Source organism: Lissotriton vulgaris, chromosome 9, assembly GCF_964263255.1.
Source record: "Lissotriton vulgaris chromosome 9, aLisVul1.2, whole genome shotgun sequence".
NCBI classification, from domain to species: domain Eukaryota; kingdom Metazoa; phylum Chordata; class Amphibia; order Caudata; family Salamandridae; genus Lissotriton; species Lissotriton vulgaris.
This window is the reverse complement of record NC_141697.1, coordinates 327372440-327391705: the sequence shown is the minus strand read 5'-3', so window position 1 is coordinate 327391705 and position 19266 is coordinate 327372440. Positions and strand designations below refer to the sequence as shown.

Here is a 19266-nt window from a genome sequence, read left to right as displayed (position 1 = left end):
AATGGGCAGAGTAAAGCTAATAATGGGAGCACTGATGAAGATATGGCACTCTTTCCTAACGGCGATTCTCTGTGGAGGGTCCATGCTAAAGACTTTATTTTTAAAAGGGTTATTTATTTTATTTTATTTTATTGGATTTAATTGCCTAATTCGGGTAGGTCCACGTGTTTGCTCTGGTCATTGCATTTGTATGTTTCGGAAATGCTCGTCTATGCTTTTAAACAAAGCTAGAGATTTTCTATCTTAAAAGCATCAACTTTTGGAAGAGCAGGCACAGTTACAGGCATATACGGTGCCTGCAAAATCACTCTTAGTCAGAGGCAAGCATGTGCAGGTACAGACAGTAACATGGCCAAACAGACACAATCCAACACAGACACAGGTACAGTTAGAATTCTATCCTACAAGCAGACCGGATGGGCACAAGTACAGGCATTGGTTGGCACATGCAAGAATAAACAGGCACCCTAGGTACAGGTACAATGACAAGCATTGGTAGGACTTTCTCGAGGGAGTACCAGGCAGGCAAGGTGACCAGACTAGGTTAGAGGATGCTGCCCACACCACCTCAAGGACATCAAGTCGCCTACATAAGAAGCATGGATCAAAGTGTGCAGGACAGACATCAATCTCCACCACAGAGGCCATCCCATGCAACCACATAGATGAATGACCTACACCAGTGCAAACACAGTTGTTGCAGGTGGGAGTCACTAAGTCGCAGCCTGTGGATGTCTCACTGCTCTTATGGATCTGATGTAGCCTTCTTCACACCTATAGCTTAGCGTAGCGCTCACAGCATCTCACAGCATCGCAGTTCCATCTTTTCTTGCACATGGCTGCTTCCTAAATAATACCTGATGAAGGCCCTCACTGCTCCACTTGGAGGTGATTGCCACGTCGCTACACATAGATAGAGAGCATTGATGCTTCTCACGTGAACTCCTGAGAGCGAAAGAGATAGAGCACCCCAGATTGAGGTGCTTACTGCCTGTCCGAAGGCGATGGTAATGGGGTTCATGGTGGTGCAGACATGAATGAGGCGAAACATTCACACTCACAACCTTCAAATTGATGAGTTGAGAGAAAAGCCAATCACAGAGTCAACTCCAGCATGCATAAAACAGGATCAGTATGCCATGCCTACACCGAGAGGCACCTCTGCATGATGCACCCCGTAAAAGTTGAAGCTAAGCATACTGTACCAGCGTGCTTCAGGCTAAGCCTTTCGGATGCCAATGCAACAGGTTATCTCTTGGGGAGGAGAATCTCTACAGCGCAACAACTAGTCACCGCAGAGTGATGCAACATTATATTTTGCTTATAGTCTCATTCCTATATTTTGTCACCAAACACTTTGTGCGTCACACTATCATAACAACATGTGGTAGGTGATACTTTATTCCATTTATAATATCATTCGGCATTCCAGATGGGCCAGTTGTTCCTTGTTTACCCACAGAAGCTATGAATCTATACATATTATTGAAGCAAGCAGAAAAACAGGAATATATGAAAATCACCAGCAGCCATGCAACCAATCCTGAGGAAGTTGACAGCTGGGCTGGGTCCACGGTCTGCGAACAGAGGGATCAGAAAGCAAACACATGAATGCCTCTGTTAATGAGGAGATTAAAGATGGGAAAGCCTCCTAGAGGGCTTAGTGCAGGAGACAGGCCTCCTGCTGGACTGTGCACAGCACACAGGAAACTGGACCAAACCTTGCAGAACAGCCACATGTGTTGAACAATCCACCCCGACGCCTCCATTTTTGAGAAGCAAACACTTCACTGAAATATAATGTTTCTAACCTCGAGAACATGAGAAAATTTCGCGTTAGCACTGCAAGTGCGTGAAAAGAGGAAATCCTATTGTTAGAGCTCAGCTGGAGCATGGAAAATTCTGCAATTACTCAAAATTATGATTTAAAAAAATATATATATATATTCTTCTTCACTGCTTTTTGCTCTCTTCGCCACGAACTTTTAAGATGCACTCCACGCCGTCCCGGGGTCTCAGAGTACTGGTGTCCATGATTCTGCAAGTCTGCCCCGGCGCCAGAGTGAATTCAAACCTTTGCAGCAACTTGGCCAACACCACCTTGGCTTCCATCTGAAGAACGAAAAAACATATTTCAATCGTTGCATTCAGCTTAATTCTGCCATTGTTTTTTGCCGGCATGGTGTATACGAGGTGACCAGACTGGAAGATTCTACAATGGCGTAAAATAATGACCACTGAAAGAACACATAACATATTGGGTCCTATTGTCCAACTTAATGGTCCCTTTAAATGACCTTGACTGGAGGAACTCCCTGACAGCAGTCACACCTAGTGACCAATTAAGCAAATGTAAAACAATTACACAGAGAATCCAGACACTTATTTTTTTGCAGATTTATATAGGGCGAACTCGACCCGAAGGTATTGGAGCGCTTTACACGAGCACCGGTTACGTTACACAAGGGCACGTTAATTTTTTTGATAGGCATGGGGAGATTAAGTGATTTGGCCACAACCCACAATCACAGGAAGTGGAGTCAATCCTGAGGCTCAGACTTTTTTTTCCCGGCTTCAAGGTCGGCAGACTAGCCGTGAGACCACATCCTCTCCCCCTTACACCTTGGGGGTGGGCAGTAAGGAGGTAGAGCCAGAGCTAAGAGCCAAAAGTCAGCCAGTAAAGACACTGTGAACAACTTTACTGGTTACATACAGAATACATTGCAAGATAGTGTAGGGACTTAAAGTGTGTGCACCAGAGATGTATGTCTGTCCAGCACGTTTCTGGGTATGATGCTTAGAAGTCGCTTATGTGGTTAATGCACATGCTGGAGAGACTTGTATAGAATCTCGAGCAACATGCTTGAATCATCATGGAACATCTTACAAAGTTAATGTGCCTTGAAGGTATGACGTTACAACGCATACATTTACAATGCATACCTTTACAACGCAGTTTTTACATCACAACATCCTTTACAACGCATTCTTTTACATTGCATGCCATTACATCGCATTTTGAGAAACTACCTTTACAATGCATTCCATTACATCGCATTATACCTTTACAACACATACCATTACAATGTATACCATTACATTGCATTTAAGGTAAGAGCCATGAGTTGTCATGTTCAATGTATACAGCACTGCCCCTTTGGAGGAGTGGGACATAAGGGGTAATAGGCCCATGGGGAGAAGTATTCAATGTATTGCTACTAGGCCCATAAGTAGTGCTGAATGATGTCTATGGGAAGGCTCCAATGACAATGATGCTTGCTTGATTGGTAGTGATGTACAGGGAGTAAGGATTGGTTAAATGTCTAGTGATGTACAATGTATAGGAGGAGGCACCATAGATAGTAATGGGCAGTATGCAGAAGTTGATCATGTCTAGGTGTCTGCAAAGTGTACGCAACACCACATAGAGCTCTTCCACTTCTGCCAACCAAACCCCACAAACTATAAGCCCCAGAAGGATTGGTTGAAGAAACAGTAAGCGAGACCTGAAATGTATAGCCAGTGGGTCAGTTAGAGGCTCGGGTCTGAGATGGAGAAGACAGACATTGTGTGCAATTCAGTTAACTCATACCTGTGAAAACACCTGTCCGAGGCAAGACCGGGGACCCAAGACGAATGGAAAGTAACAGTAGTCAGGCCTGTAAAAAAATGCAATATGATATATGAAAAAATTCTCATTACTGATGAATACAAATAAAATAAATAATTACTTGTTAAGCCCACAAGTGCAAGTTGCATGTGAATTTAGTGTTCCTGAAAAGTGCAGCTTAAGTTTGCTGGAAACTGAAGAGCTGATACCAGCACGAGGTTCCTCACATTAACTGCCCGTATGAACTATTTATGTAAAATAAATGCCAAACTAATATCTCCTCCAATTCTACTTTAGTTCATTAACGTATAACAGGTAGGTTCTGAAGTAAGAAAAAACCTACAATAGAAAGTAGATAGCACTACTCGTAATAAATTACAGCGAGCAGTGATAGTATAGTGCCACATACTCCACAGGCAACTGACCTTCGTCCTCGAAAAGAACAACATCCTGGACCCATCCTAATCTGGATTCCGCAGCAACCACAGCACCGAAACAGCCCTCATCGCTGCCACCGACGATATCAGAGCCATGATGGACAACGGAGAAACCACGGCCCTCATCCTCCTGGACCTCTCGGCCACCTTCGACACCGTCTGCCACCACACCCACACGCCTCCACAACGCAGGGATCTGTGACAAAGCACTGGACTGGACCACCTCCTTCCACACCGGCAGAACCCAGAGTGTCTGCCTCCCGCCATTCCGCTCTAAAGACACCAAGATCATCTGCAGCGTACCCCAAGGATCGTTCCTCAGCCCGGCACTCTTCACCCTCTATATGGCACCGCTCGTCAACATCGTTTGATCGCACGACCTCAACATCATCTCGTACGCCGACGACACCCAGCTGATACTCTCTCTCACCAAGGTCCCCACCACCGCCAAATGCCACCTCTCCGAAGGAATGTAGGCCATCCCGAATGGATGATGAACAACAGCCTGAAACTGAACTCGGACAAGACGGAGGTCCTCATCAGCGGATCCACCCCCTCCAACTGGGACGACTCATGGTGCCCGGCCGCACTGGGAGCTGCACCAATGCCCACAGACCACGCACGCAACCTGGGAGTAATCCTGGACTCTGCGTTCTCAATGAACCAGCAAGTAAACAACGTCTCCTCCTGCTTCAACACCCTCCGCATGTTCCGCAAGATCTACAGATGGATACCCACGGAACTTGAAGGACGGTCACCCAGGCCCTCGTCAGCAGCAGACTGGACTACGGCAACACTCTCTACACAGGAACCTCAGCCAAACTCAAGAAACGACTACAACGCATACAGAACACCTCTGCATGCCTCATCCTCGACATCCCCTGCCACAGCCACATCACTGCACACCTGAAAGACTTGCACTGGCTCCCTGTCAACAAGAGGATCACCTTCAAGCTCCTGATCCACGCTCACAAAGCACTCCACAACACCTGACCAGTGTACCTCAACGAACGACTCACCTTCTACACCACGACCCGCCAGCTTCGCTCCGCTGACCTCACTCTCGCCACCGCCCCCGCATCCGTCAAGCAAATGCTGGCAGCAGATCATTCTCCCACCACGCCGCAAAAACCTGGAACACCCTCCCCATCCTCCTATGACAGACCCAAGCCCTGCTGGCCTTCAGACGGCTCCTCAAGAGCTGGCTGTTCGAGCAGTAGCAGCACCCCCGCCCCACCCCAGCGCCTTGAGACCCTCACGGGTAAGTAGTGCGCTCTACAAATGATTGATCGATTGATTGATGCTGCTGTATTTCAGGGCTTTCCCCAACACAACCTCACCGTAGAGCAAAGAAGAGTCCTGTCAGCCAGCAGTGGCAGCGGAAAAGCAACCGGTTGTGCAGGCTAATGCCCCACTGCGTACAGCCTGAGCGCCAATCTATCACCAGCTGCCCAAGCTCCCATCTCGTTGTCCGCTGCCTCCTCATCACAAACCTGTGGTTGTGCGACCAATGGCCAGGCTTTGCCACTCTAACCCAGGATCACTGCCATATATAGCAGAGGCTAGCAGGGGCCAGCTCACCTCTTCGCTGCACAAATCTTTCCAAAGCTAAGTACCAGAAATCAGATTTTCAGAAAGGTTGAATCCCTCCAGATGACAGCAGATTAGTCTTGGAATTGGGAAGTTTTCCCGCAACAGCAGTATTTTAACTCTGAGGCCAAAGTGGGGTAACTTGGTATTCAACAGTATACTACTTTGCTTCCCCCTGTGTATTTGGACGTGACACACTGGACAGCTGCTGAGCTACTCAATCTGGTTTTAGTTAGGCCCAGTACCTGAGGGTTCTCCAGGCCAGTGCCACTTAACGTGAACCACTGGGTCATGAATTTGACCCTTTTATCCACTGGGAGCCAGCAGAGGCCTTCCAGACTGGGGGTGATGTTATATTTTATCTACTGATTCGGCGTTCTTGCAGCATGATTCGGAATCCTCAGTAATTTCTGAATTTTTGTATCAACCCAACTGAGATGGGGAAACGTTTAGGCTAAATTAGTTTGCCAATTTTGCCATTTTTCTGCTGAAAGCACCAGAAAAGGGACAAAAACTGGTCTGACATTTTATGAGTTTGGGAGTTAAGCAAAGATACCCAGTGTCAACTCGACTGAGACTTTCAACACCCTCCATATTGGCCACTGAAAAACCATCAGTGAATGTTGGCCACAAACCTCTTAACATTTAAATCTGACCTTGAGGTGAAAGGATATCTAGCGAAGGTCAAGCTACTGCAAAATATCAGTGCCTGCATTTGTTGCCAGTTGGTTGACAGCAAATCACTGCTATGCTGAAAAGGCAGTTCTTCCTCAGTGTTGCATCAGTCGAAAGATGGCAATTTAGACGTCCAATCTTCATAATTCTCAAATACATAAACATCACACAAACCAAAATAAATTTTTCCCAAGTTATTATTTAAGTCTACTTCATGATTATCTCTCTTATGGAACCCATGCCCCATCCACGGTGTGCCAGAGAAAAAACACCTAAGATGCCATTCCAACACCTCAATACAACTTGCTGACGTCATGGTGGTAGAAGGAACAACATGGAACTGAGAGATCTGGAATAGATCTTTTCCCTTGAGATAATGAGTGACAAACAACTCAAATGTGGTAGCCAAAACACCAATGAAATCTAGGCTAATGTGAAAATTACTTAGCAGAGTTTCGCTTACTTGGGAGCATCCCGATGAAACCTCTCTGGGTTGAACACAAGCGGGTCTTTGAAGAATTTCTCCATCCGTCCCATGATGTAGGTGCTGAACTGTACAAACACAAAGGATGCATATATTAGGTTTCTAAGTAGGCTTTTTGATTCAACATTTTATATTTGCCGTCTTGTGACTTTGACAACTTCTCTTAGGTCTGATATGGGTTTCCCACCTCTTTCCGCGTCATTTATTCTCATCGAGTTTTGCTGCAGCTTTCTGTCTGCCAAAGGCACAGACAGAGAAGAGTCTGTCTGCTCAGATACACGAGATGGAGCTCAAAAACACAGACATGCCATTCACTAATGTAGAGTATTATTGTTTGCGTTACTCCTCTGTTTAGGAAAGAATGTACAGCCTGATTCATCATTCTCCCGTTTTGCGAGCCCCTAATAGCGATTCATAAGGAATCGCTATTACAGGCTCGCAAAACGGGATTCATGTAGGAATCGCAAAAAAAATGCGATTCCTACATATTCCTTATTTGCGATTAGCAAATTGCTAATCGCAAATAAGGAATACTCCCCATTCATTCCTATGGGCCTAAAGGCCCATAGGAATGAATGGGGAGTATTCCTTATTTGCGATTAGCAATTTGCTAATCGCAAATAAGATAGCGACTTAAAGGGTGCCAGGGGTGTCCGAAGGACACCCTGTAGCACCCCTTAAATGCAAATTTAAACAGGTGTTGCGCACACACATGTCCAAAGGACATGTGTGTGTTCAACATGCAACTTAGAAAAATGCTTTTAAAAGCATTTTTCTAAGTTTTCGCTATTTACCACGAGGTTTGACCTCGCGGTACATAGCGGGCCGAAATTGCGAATTCGCTATTTATAAATGGATGATGAATTGCATTTAAGGAATCTCAAATAGAGATTCCTTAAATGTAATTCCTCGCAAAATAGCAAAATCGCTATTACCGATTTTTGCATTTGGGATGATGAATCCCAAATGCAAAAATCGCACTCGCAAAGGGCCAGATTCTCAGATTCTGGCCCTTTGCGAGCGCAATTCAGCGTGATGAATCAGGCTGGTAGTTACTTCTTGCAGAATTCATTTAGTTTATTTTAGAACGTCCTGTGAGGCAGTGCACCAAAGCTGTGGAGCTGTCAAGTCTTTGGTGTGGGGTTCTCATCATTAATTTCACTTTGCTGTTATCGAAAGACACACTGATCACTTTCTGTGTTTACACACACACATAACAGAAAGTGCAAGAAAGTACAGGTTACACTCCTAATGGTCAAGGCATACGGGAACATGGAGATTAGCCTGTTAGGTTAGTGTTCTAGTGTTCCAGCATACATCAGAGTCCACATTCTTTTCTCACGCTGTTCCCCGGTTGTCTTGGGTTTGGAAGTACAAGAAGGTGCATTTGCAGTGACTTTAGGGTACCTCTACACCTGGCCTTTGTATTCCCTCATGTTGTTTTCCCTCTCTTTCGGTCCCTTTCAGTTTCGTACATTATGCCCTCATTCAGTTAATGGGTAGCTGTCTGGGGCTGTGTTTGTTTCCTCCTCTACATGTTATGAACTCCTGTCTACTGGTCGCCTACCTGATTGCAAGGATTGACCTCAATGTTCTTCAGCGGTCATTAGAACATCCTTGCTGGGTGTAGCGGGACGCAGAAATATCTTGAGGCTCCTGGAAAAAGAGCTGTTTCACTATTCCTCTATTCAACACAAATGTATGTTGTTTTACCAGTTAAAGGCGGTTTCCTTCAACACCCTAAACGTACCTACCAAACACTAATTCCCCACCAGGCTTCCTACTTCAATGATCATAACTATCTGGGACCCGTAGAACCACTTGGGCCGCCATCCTTTCTCTCTCATTCCATTCCCTATATCCCTTCTCCATCTATGGTATAGGGCTGTATATTATTACCACTCACAATGGTGAAGGAAGGGTTGGGTTTACGTTGTATTCAACCTGAGTGCATTTTTTGTCAGTTGCCTGTATTTTGTCCATCCATGGAATGGACCTAATCGCTTTACATGGCTGCTCCTTGAAATCACATAAAAAGCACTGTTGTTACCCATAGGTCATTGGATATCAGTGGTGGCCAGCATGACTCGTGGGTGGTAGGGCGGGCACATGGAGGAAGGGCAATTGTGGTGGGGGGGGGGGGTGAGCAATGGAAGAAAAAAGACATAAATACTTACCTTGCAGCCAATGCAGCGTTGTGATTGGTCTGCGTGTCCTGGTTCAACGCTCAGCCAGGGAATGAGGGCCTGGGCATGATCTGAACACAGGCTGTAATTCAGCCTGCACGGAGAACGGGGAAAGTGTGCATGACTCTTTTGGGTGGTCCGAGGGTGCTGGCCAAACAATCATGTGCACTTAGGAGTGGGCAAACCACTTAGGAGTGGGCAAAGCACACCTCCCCTGCCCTGCTTTAGAGCAGAGCAGCTCTGCACACCCGCCCAGCACAGAAACATAATGATAGTAACTCAAAGTTATTATCATTTTGTTCCCTTACGTTGCACTGCTTCAAAGCAGTGGGGTTACGCTCCTCTGCCATAGCGAAGGAGCCGCCACTGTTGGATATGAGCATATTGTCTATTAGTATCACTCTTAATGGTGGTGAAGGAAAGATTGGGTTTACGTTGCCTTCAACCTACACTCGGATCATGACAGGATTATTGTGCATTAAAAGTGGTGACGAGGATCATCGATCTGTGCAGGGGGCAGATGCGTTACGGAGCACCACCAACTCCTGATCTCGATATTCCTGGCTACGTTTTTAATATCTGATTACCAATTAAGATTAAATTAGCAGAAGGATAGTTGTACAGATGTTTATGAGACTGTGGAGGAAAGGAAGAGTTGTGTACAAGAAACAAGGTTTAAGGAATCCTTCAGTGTTAGGTGCCTGGGTAAAAAGCTGTCCCTTGATTGGTTTCAAGAGGATGGATGGGATTGGATGCTCTCCATCAGTGACGTGTGTAAAGAAGAGAACAGCCTGGTAAGCGGACGCTTGTGGCATCCCACTCATTACATGTATGATACAATTACACTTAAGCATCATTGCTCCACACCCAGGTGGATCAGCAGCCCCCCCCGCCCCCCCACCTCAGTGCCTTGAGACTCTCACGGGTGAGTAACCATGCTATACAAACTCCTGATAGATTGATTGATCATTGCAATGGCGGTCATCTTATGTGACACGATATCTGAGGGACGCTTTCAGGAATGGTAGTGTGGCATGTCCTCAGAGGCATTCAACTTACCACAGTGACTATATACCGCAGCCACAGTGGGCTTGTAGACAATGCAGAGGTTGTTGCTGCACTTTGGCGTAAAGCAAGCCAAGGTTGAAAATTTATTAGCATTTCAGAGGGAGTATTATTTTAAGCTGTTGAACAATCATGGTTTTTTTTCTGCACGTTTGGAGCAGGTGGGTATTTAGTTGGTCTGTTACTTTAGTTTATCTTATTAGTTATTTTTTGTGAAATTTATTTTAGGCTTTTTTGTTACTGGCTTTCACATATGAGAATGCACCTGAACAAGTGATATTAGCATCTTATTGAGGTGAGTATTGTGTCATTGTTGATAAGTTTCCTCAGATGCTTGAAGTCTAGATAGAGTTACTTTAAGATTGTCACCAAAAACTATATTAAAGGGATTGGCACAGCTAGTGGTGCATAAAGCAAGAAGAGTTCCGAACCTGATAATGGAAGCTCTTAAGCAGGAATTGAAGCTGTTGAAACATGTGGGTGTGATTCAAGAGACTGAGGCAGCATAGAGGAATTGAAGTTTAATTCTTTAAGGAATCTGAAGATAAAACAAGTTGGTAATGTTTCCATCCTGTATGGAGAAATTACCTGAAATGGCTTTTACTGAAGACCCTAAAACATCACAGTGATCAGATATTGAATCTGTGTCATTTTTTAACCAGATGTGTGAATTCGTAATCAAAAAATCTTTATAGTGAGGTAGAGAAAGAATATCGAACAAAATCGCTTTCTATTTTTTCCATTCACCCCACAAAACCTCTTTTACAGTTTTATCAAGAACAAATATACATGGTGTAGGTATTGGACGCAAAAGATTTTGCAAAATATAATGTGTAAGTTTAGTGCATTGATCTTAGCCCACAAACCTAATTAGAATCTACTCCAATTAGCGCAGTTCCTTTCACTTGTTACATACACCATGCCCAAGTTTTCCCTAAATGTATCTTGCAGATTCTGTGCACAAAGATACCAAGTTAAGTAACGTCTTCCTTAGAATATTTTATTTTCCAGCCTTTAAAGTGGGATTGGTAACAACAATACATAAAAATGAAAATTTTAGATTTACACCAATTTATTTCATTCCCCGACAGTATTCCACAATTGCCGTTTAACTACAGCAAGTATATGATAGTCCTCCAAAATTACTCATCAACTACAACAAGTCCATACCATTTATTTCTGGATTGCACACCACAGCAACATGTCAATAGCATCATAAGTGTTTGAAATTCTCCCAAATCCGAATCTCGGGAAAAGAGGATCCTGCCCAACAAAAAAAGTCAAGGGCTCTCCGGCTAACTTAAAAAGGAAGAGCAACAGAAGGGATCCTTTCCTCAAGCCACAAAACAAGCAAAATCTCTCTGCATTTAAACCATTGTTGCACACTGTCCACAGTAATTTTATGTATGATTTTAAAGAACCATAGAAAATGACTTTCACAATGGATATTTGTCTGTTCAGTCTCTTCAACTTCACTTCAGCAGATGAATACGGACTAAAATGTCTAGAACAACGAATGGTGAGATCCCCGGGGGACGCTAAGGAGGAGCTTGGGGCCAACCCAATTACAGAAGACTCTGATAGTGGCCAGTGCCAGCCCGAGGCATCCAGGTGGCAGACCGTTAGAAGAAGATGTCGGAGACCGAGGAAGGGACAACCTGTGAAGCCTACGGAGCAGGAACGGCAACAGAAGAGGGTTGCCCTGCTCTGCCAATTGTAGGGTAAAGAGGCGTCGGAGGGCCCCAAAGGAGACTGATTGCCTTGTTCCCAGTAAGCCTCAGGTCACTGGCTAGGTATGCCTCCGAGGGGGTCTCTCCCCCCGCTACTCAGCCACAGCCGGGGACACAACACCCTTACTATGAGAACCAATTGCCGGCACAATGGATCCATGCACGTTGAAGTGCTTCAATCCTGTTGGAGTGTACTATTTGTACTCCTGTCTTGTTGGTTTACTATCTTGCTTCTTTCTTTCTTTCTTGTCTTTTCCCTGCATCTTTGCAGTCCTACCTAGAGGGGTTAGAGGTGAGTTGATCACGGAACAGCGCGACTGAGCAGAAGGGCGTGTGTGTGGGGAGGAGGGTTGTATTAGGGGGAAGTGGGCAGTTGCAGCTGGGGAGGCATGGGGAGGGCGGGTGGTTGAAGCTGGCTCCCAAAAGCAGACCTATGTCAATGCTTAAAGTAAGCATCCTGAGCCTCAACGTCAGAGGCCTTAATTCCCCAGTGAAGATGAGGGCACTACTGGCAGTTTTGAGAGAACCAGGCAATGATATTGGCCTTATTCCGGAGACCCATTTATTGAGGTCTGACTGGAAGGAGACAAGAAGGCTGGGGTTGGGGGTCTTGTTCGCTACACACTTCCCAGGCAAGGTGTTAGTGATACATACCGAAGTACCGGGCAGGGCCTTAGCCATGAGGGTAGAGATAGGCAGCCACGCAAATACTATAGCATCCATCTACAGCCTGAATGAGAGGCAGGAGTTGTTCCTCAATAAAACTTTAAGTACTATTCTGGATTCCCAAGATGAGGACCTAGTTTTAGGTGGGGATTTTAATATAGCTCCTGACGCACAGCTGGACTGATCAGTACAAGGGCAAGGAGTTGTTAGAATTGGGACTCTCAGATGTGTGGAGGGTCAGAAGCCCTATGGCTAGGGAATATGCTTGCTTCTCAGCAGCACACCAGACCTATGCCCGTATTGACTGGTTCTTAACATCCCGAGAATCACTAGCGCCACAATGGCGGCAGAGATAGGGAACGCGGCACTATCAAACCATTCCCCAATTAGGCTTGAATAGAACCTCCGAGGAGACCCCCAGGGTCGCAAGCAATGGAGGCTTAATCATAAAATTCTTGAATACGATGCTAACATTAAAAAAATTAGGGATACCATTAAATCGTATCTTGAACTTAACGATGTGGACGGGACCTCCCTTACTATTCTATGGGTTGCACCAAAGTCCGTCATCCGGTGGCACTGCACAGCAATAGCAGCAGGAATCAATAGGGTTAGAAAAGAAAACAGGGAGCACCTCGAATCGCAAGTGAAGGAATTGGAGGAGGTTCATAAGAGGACGGGCACTATTCAGATTTGGCTGCAACTGACTGCCCTTGACTATGACCGGGTGGAATATTCGCTCCTGTGAACCAAGCAGCGCTATTACGCTGTTGGCAATAAGGCAGGGAAACTATTGGCATCTCTGCTTCATGCACAGACAACTGCTAGAAGCATTGAGGAGATTAGAAGTGTGCAGGGCGAGACCTTACGTTCTGACAGGAACATAGCCACCAGGTTTGAATCCTTGTATACAGATTTATACAGGGCAGACAATCTAGTTTTGGAAGCGGCTCAACCATACGTGAAAGATGTTTCAATCACGCCCCTTCCTCACTCGGAAGCAGCGAATCTAGATGCAGATATTCTGTTTGAGGAGGTTCTTAAAGCCATAGTGGGACTCACAGAAGGAAAGGCTCTGCGGAAGGATGGTTTCCTCGACCAATTTTTACATAACTGTTGCCCACGAACTGGCCCCCGTCCTGGTTCGATTATTCAACTCCTTCAGCGAGTTCAGTAGACTGACTCGAACTATGACTCTGGTGGAAGTAGTAGTGATCCCTAAGCCTGGTAAGGACCAGAGGGAGTGTGCCTCCTACCGTCCCATCTCAATATTGAACGTGGACCTCAGGACCTTTACAAGCAACCTGGCTGCCCACCTACCGCCCCTATGCAGGAGACTGATTGACCCCAACCAGTTAGGGTTTATCCCGGAACACAACTGTAGTGATGGAATCTGATGAATGTGTCACTTGCTGGACAAGTCCCAACCTACTCAGACGCCTTCGATGCTCCTCTCGATCGATGCCGAGAAGGCATTCGACTGGGTCCACTGGCCGTATCTGCAGCAGACCCTCCGCTTCATGCAATGGGTGGACAGCATATACAGGGATCCTCGGGCACGTATTAGAGTTAATGGGGTGACATCTCAACTGTTTGGAATTCAGAGGGGCTCGAGACAGGGTTGCCCTTTGTCGCCCCTGCCCTTCGCTTTGTATATGGAGCCGTTTGCAGAGAAAATTCACCAGAACCCGAGAATTTCTGGGACCCGCATGGGGGATAGTGAACATAAAATGTAATTTTATGCAGGCGATGTAATATTATTTCTGACTTAACCAGCAATCTCGATACCCCCTCTAATGGAGGAACTAGAGCTCTTCAGTTTGACATCGGGCTTTAAGGTTAACAACATCCATAAGACTCAAGCTATGAGCCTGACCCTCCCCCAAGTAGAACAACAGGCCCTAAGGGCACAATTACCGTGAAGTGGGCTACAGAAGGCATCCAGTATGTGGGTTTGCAACTGTTCCCTACCCTGGTAAAGACGGCCCAAGTGAACTACGCCACTCTCCTAGCCTGAGTTAGGAATGAACTCTCTAATTGGAAAAGGCACCTCCTATCTTGGCTGGACAGACTGGCGGCAGTTAAAATGACGAATCCTTTATTTGATGCAGACGTTGCCGCTCAGACCACCGCGCAATATGTTGTCACAGATGCAACACCTTATTAATAACTTTGTTAGGGGAGGTAAAAAGGCGGGACTAGCCTGCAACCTGACATATCTGAAGCAAAAGGACGGGGGTTTGGGTGTCCCATGCTAGGAACAGTATTTCCAGGCTGCACAACTCAGATACATGTTAGAGTGGTACAAGTTAGAGTCGGAGAAGCACTGGTGTTTTATACACCGCTCAATAGCAGGCATACACATTTGGAAGGTCCCATGGCTTCCCAGAAAACACTAGCCCAGTGGGGTATATGTGTCACTGGTTTTAAGGGCCACCTTGGGTGTGTGGGATCAGGTACAAGTATCACATGGCCTTTCGGCCCCGGTGTCCCCTCTGACCCCCTTTATAGGCAATCCTGACTTCCCAACGGCCCACACAAGGAGAGGAGTATCTCCATTGGCAAAAAGCCAACTGTAAACGCATTGGGGACCTATTCGACAAGCATGGGGTAATAGGTTTCAGAGGCCTCATAGAAGGCTTTGGGATCCCTCAAATAGCATATTGGCAATGTCTGGACCTTCGCCATTGAGTAACCCAACCACAGATAAAACCCCATGCCGGTCGTTTTTTAACAAAATTTGAAAAGTGGTACGTCACCAGAACGTCAGATAAACGGTTGCTGTCTGACATTTATGCTTTCTTAAACACACCCAGACAAACTAATAAATCTCTAGCGCAGCCGGAGGCTGATATTATCTTTTCTAGATGTAACAGAGGTACCTTCACTGTGGTTAATAAACTTATTTTTCCTTTTGCATAGTAATTTCTGTAATCAGGAGGAGACTTATCTTTTCATTCTTTTCCCAGTAATCCTGTCAGGTACCAAAAATATTTTCGGCTTTCAAGCCAAGAATTACATTTAATTCGGGTTTTAATTGATCAAACAATGCATTTTTAAAGACCACTGAGATGAGTTTCCATCTTGTTTACAAAACAGTAGGATCAGACACTACTGAATTCTGGATTTTCATCTTCTGTATTTTTCCATTGTTAGTCCAGATAATAAGACATTTATTCTGGAAAATGACTCCCAAACCTGCAAGAGAAGATTTAGGAGATAGAGTTGTCGTGGGGTAGGACAACAAAATGGCAGGCGCACCTTCTGCATAAACACAACCATGGCCTGGGTTCCTAAGTCTGGATTCCCCTGCTGGCAGAGGGAGCAATTGAATCTAATGAATATTGGGGCCAGCGCGATTAATAAATGCCAATGTGTTGTGAGACACCGCATATGTAATGCAAAATTGTTGGATACCCCTGCAGTAATTATGACATGGCCTGCTCATACTCCCACGAGTTGGGTATTGGCGGGCCTCCCCGATGTGAACGTTGAGAGATTAGCACCATAAGAGATGCTAACAGACCATAGGTACCGGGCAACAGGTCAGGGCATCCAGAAGCCCTGATGCCACTGACTAATTGGGCATGCCTACTCCACTGAATGTTACACATCAGAGTAAGATTTGTGGTGCTGTGTAGTGGTGATTTCTGTTGTGGAGGCCCATCATCCAATTTTGCGCCCAGACACAGGCCACCCCCTTTAGCTCAGTTGCTTCGTTAAACAATAGGAGCTCCAAGTGACAGGAGCACATGGATCATGAATGTCTCTCATACCGCAAGGTCCTTGTCTGACCATGCACAGGTTGAAGCACAAATAGCCATCCCAGGAATGCACGCTATTGGCACCCAGTGGAGGTCGGCAACAGATTCATTTGAAGTTAGTGCATTCTGTACTTCAAAATAAATCTGGATTTAGTATCTGACATGTCTACAACATGAGAGGCATTTAAAGTGGTTATTCGAGGGTTCCATATTTATAAACACAATGGGGTACTCCCCTCCCTCATGGCACAGCTGGCCACTTACATCTGATTCAAACACTCTTGGAGAGGTTAGATCAAAGTTCTCAATACAATGAAGTGGCAAACAGGGAGGCGAAATTTCTGGGAAAATACATGGAGGCTTGCAGATACGGAGAGGATGAACATCCTAGTAAATCCTTAGTCAATCTACTTAAGAAGCCTTGGCAGCAGTAGAGCATTAGAGATGAAAGGGGTGCTGAGCAAAACGAAGCAGTGGTGATGGTACAGGAGTTCTGCTCCCATTACACTAATCTTCACGATTTCGCTACACAGGCAACTATAGATCAGGTTGCAGACGTGAATGAGAGTAGCTGTGTCAAACATTCTCAGTTGAAGAAATCAACGTAATGATCAAAGAACTCCACATTGGAAGGGCTCCCGATGACCTGCCAGACCTGCCGCATCTCCTCATCCTGTATGCAGAAGCATATGTGAGGACAGTGCCCCCCTGACACTGTGAGAAGCTTTAATTATTACCCTCCTTAAGCCTGATAACCCTCTGGAAAAACTTGAGTCACACAGGCTGCTATCTCTCATTAATTGGGAAGTGACAATATTGTCCAAGCTCATCGCTAGCAGACTTATCCACTTGGATAAGCCATGGCTGTCCTGGGTAAGAAAAACACACAAAGCTCTCCATGCACAGGGAGAAAACCTCCCTGTGAACAAGGGCCCATAATTCTAGCTTTCAAGACACAAACTACTGCTTTGTGGGAGTTTGAGCCTCATTTAGATGATGGCAGGGATTGCTAAATATCACAGGATGTATTCCAAGTGGGCGGTAATCGACATGCCTTCACAGGCGCCATTTCCGCGACTGCTCCATTAAAGATACTGAAGCTCCATTGAAGGCACTGAAACTTTGCTGAGTGGGGGCCATGTTTGTTGTGCCCACCTAGCAAAGAAGGACAGCATCCTGAAGACAGTCTAAAACATCTGTCCATTTGCACAGACTGTAAGACAGTCTAGAAGTGTAGTACAGATAATTTAATTTAGAACATTATACAACTCATTCTTTCATCACTGAGACTCCAGGTGCATCTCTTTGGTTGTGAGATGAGACATCCACTCTCCATAAATGCAATCTTCAAAAACACAGTGGATAAGGATTCATGGTGGAAATGTCAGAACATTAAGACAATAAAGTCAAATTAGGTAATGCTTCTAACCTACAAATGATGTGTGCATAACCCTAACCTCATGCCCCACTTACAGACACAGAAACACCGCCTGGAATGTGCACTCCTTCAATTACTGCATCTTCTGTAAGATAACGTGCTGTGCCAGCGCCAGGTGGGTACAACCTCAGGCTCTCCTTTAGAACCTATCGTTGTAAACAAGACAGAAAAATAGCTGTGAAAGGTGCAGGATTAAGAGAATCTGTTACAAAAATGCAAGGATTAATTACAATGTAATTGAACCCTGTAAGAATGAATGTAGCACACTGGCAGGGCTTGATCACAGTGACTTTGGAATCTACCACAATGACATGGAGATTTATTACATTGTTGTGTGAATTTATCACGAGTATCAAAATAGATGACACACAAAATTGGAATCTCTCTTCACAGTACAGGAATCTATTCAGACAATAAGTGAATCTATCACAATGCTTTGGGAGTCTATCATAGAAGTATGGGAATCCTGACAATGAGAAACTTGCAATAGTATGTGTGATTAATCATTCCAATATGGAAATATATTACAAGTGTTTGGGGGTATTGGAATTTATCATAAGAATATAGAACTCAGGGGCATTCTTACAAGCCCCTATCACCATGAGAACGTCACTTTCAGTGACGTTGTGGCGGCGATAGGGGCTTCGCCTTACTTACAAGGCAGCATTATGTCACTTAATGTGGCTTAACACGGCCTTGTAAATATGGCACCCTTTCACACTATACTTAAGGTGAAAGGGAAGGGCAATGGGTGTTGCGGTTCCACGCCAACACCCATTGATTTTGACGCTGACCCCTGTTTACAAGGGTGTCGTAAATAGGAGGCAGCGCCAAAATTATGACCAGGGAACACCTGGTGTTACACTGGCGCAACAAGGAGAAATGCTTCATTTCCCTTGTTTTTGCTGCTGTTTCCATGTGTGCTGCGTTGTGCAGCACACATTGAAACAGAAAATTGCCATGCATTGTTTATGTGCAGGAAGGTGACCCTTCCTGCACATAAACAATCCCCCAAAAATGACGTTTTGGAACAGAGAAGTTACAAAACGCCTTTTAAAGATTGTTTTTGCGCAGGAAGGGAGACCTTCCTGCATATAAAGAATCTTCCCCTCAACGCAGACACCCTTGCACAATCGTGCAAGGGTGCCTCAGTTGGTGCTAGGCTGCTAAGTTTAGCACCAGCGCAGGGGGAAATGCTTGGCTGAAACATATTGTTGGAAATATGGTGCTGCCCTGCTTTTTTGGATTGGTGGAGCGTGGCGTTAAGCCAAGGAGGCTAATGCCGCACTCCTCCACTTTGTTGTAAATATACCCCTCTATCACAAGAATACGGGAATCTATCATCTGTCATGAAAATTCATCACATGCTACTCTGTCACAAGTATATGAAACTGACCTTCCATTTTCTCAGCTTTCAAAAAGGTAGTGTTATTCTGAATCTCAAACTGGCTTGTTTAGATTAAGGAATAGTGAGATATTTTTAATTTAATGAGTACCACGCTGGTTATGTTAAACAGGCAATGTCTGATAACAGCAGCAGTGGTCTCCCTTCGAGCCACACTGGAAGGACCATGTAGGGAACGAGGGTGGGTTCACCTGGAAACCTTCATCCACCCACTTA

The 19266-nt window shown here is 45.3% G+C and overlaps 1 protein-coding gene across 1 annotated transcript in view; it reads right to left on the bottom strand.

The window, feature by feature from the left end:
* Window positions 1–1385: 1385 nt before the first annotated feature.
* Window positions 1386–19266, bottom strand: part of LOC147690066 (cholesterol 24-hydroxylase-like) — a 223272-nt gene continuing 205391 nt past the window's right edge. The window contains exons 12-15 of the mRNA XM_086937628.1: window positions 17681–17791; window positions 6776–6864; window positions 3593–3659; window positions 1386–2112 (exon numbers count right to left, since the gene is read on the bottom strand). Coding sequence (XP_086793754.1) covers window positions 1954–2112; window positions 3593–3659; window positions 6776–6864; window positions 17681–17791 — 426 coding nt within the window. The 3' untranslated portion in view covers window positions 1386–1953. The remainder of the gene's footprint in view (window positions 2113–3592; window positions 3660–6775; window positions 6865–17680; window positions 17792–19266) is intronic.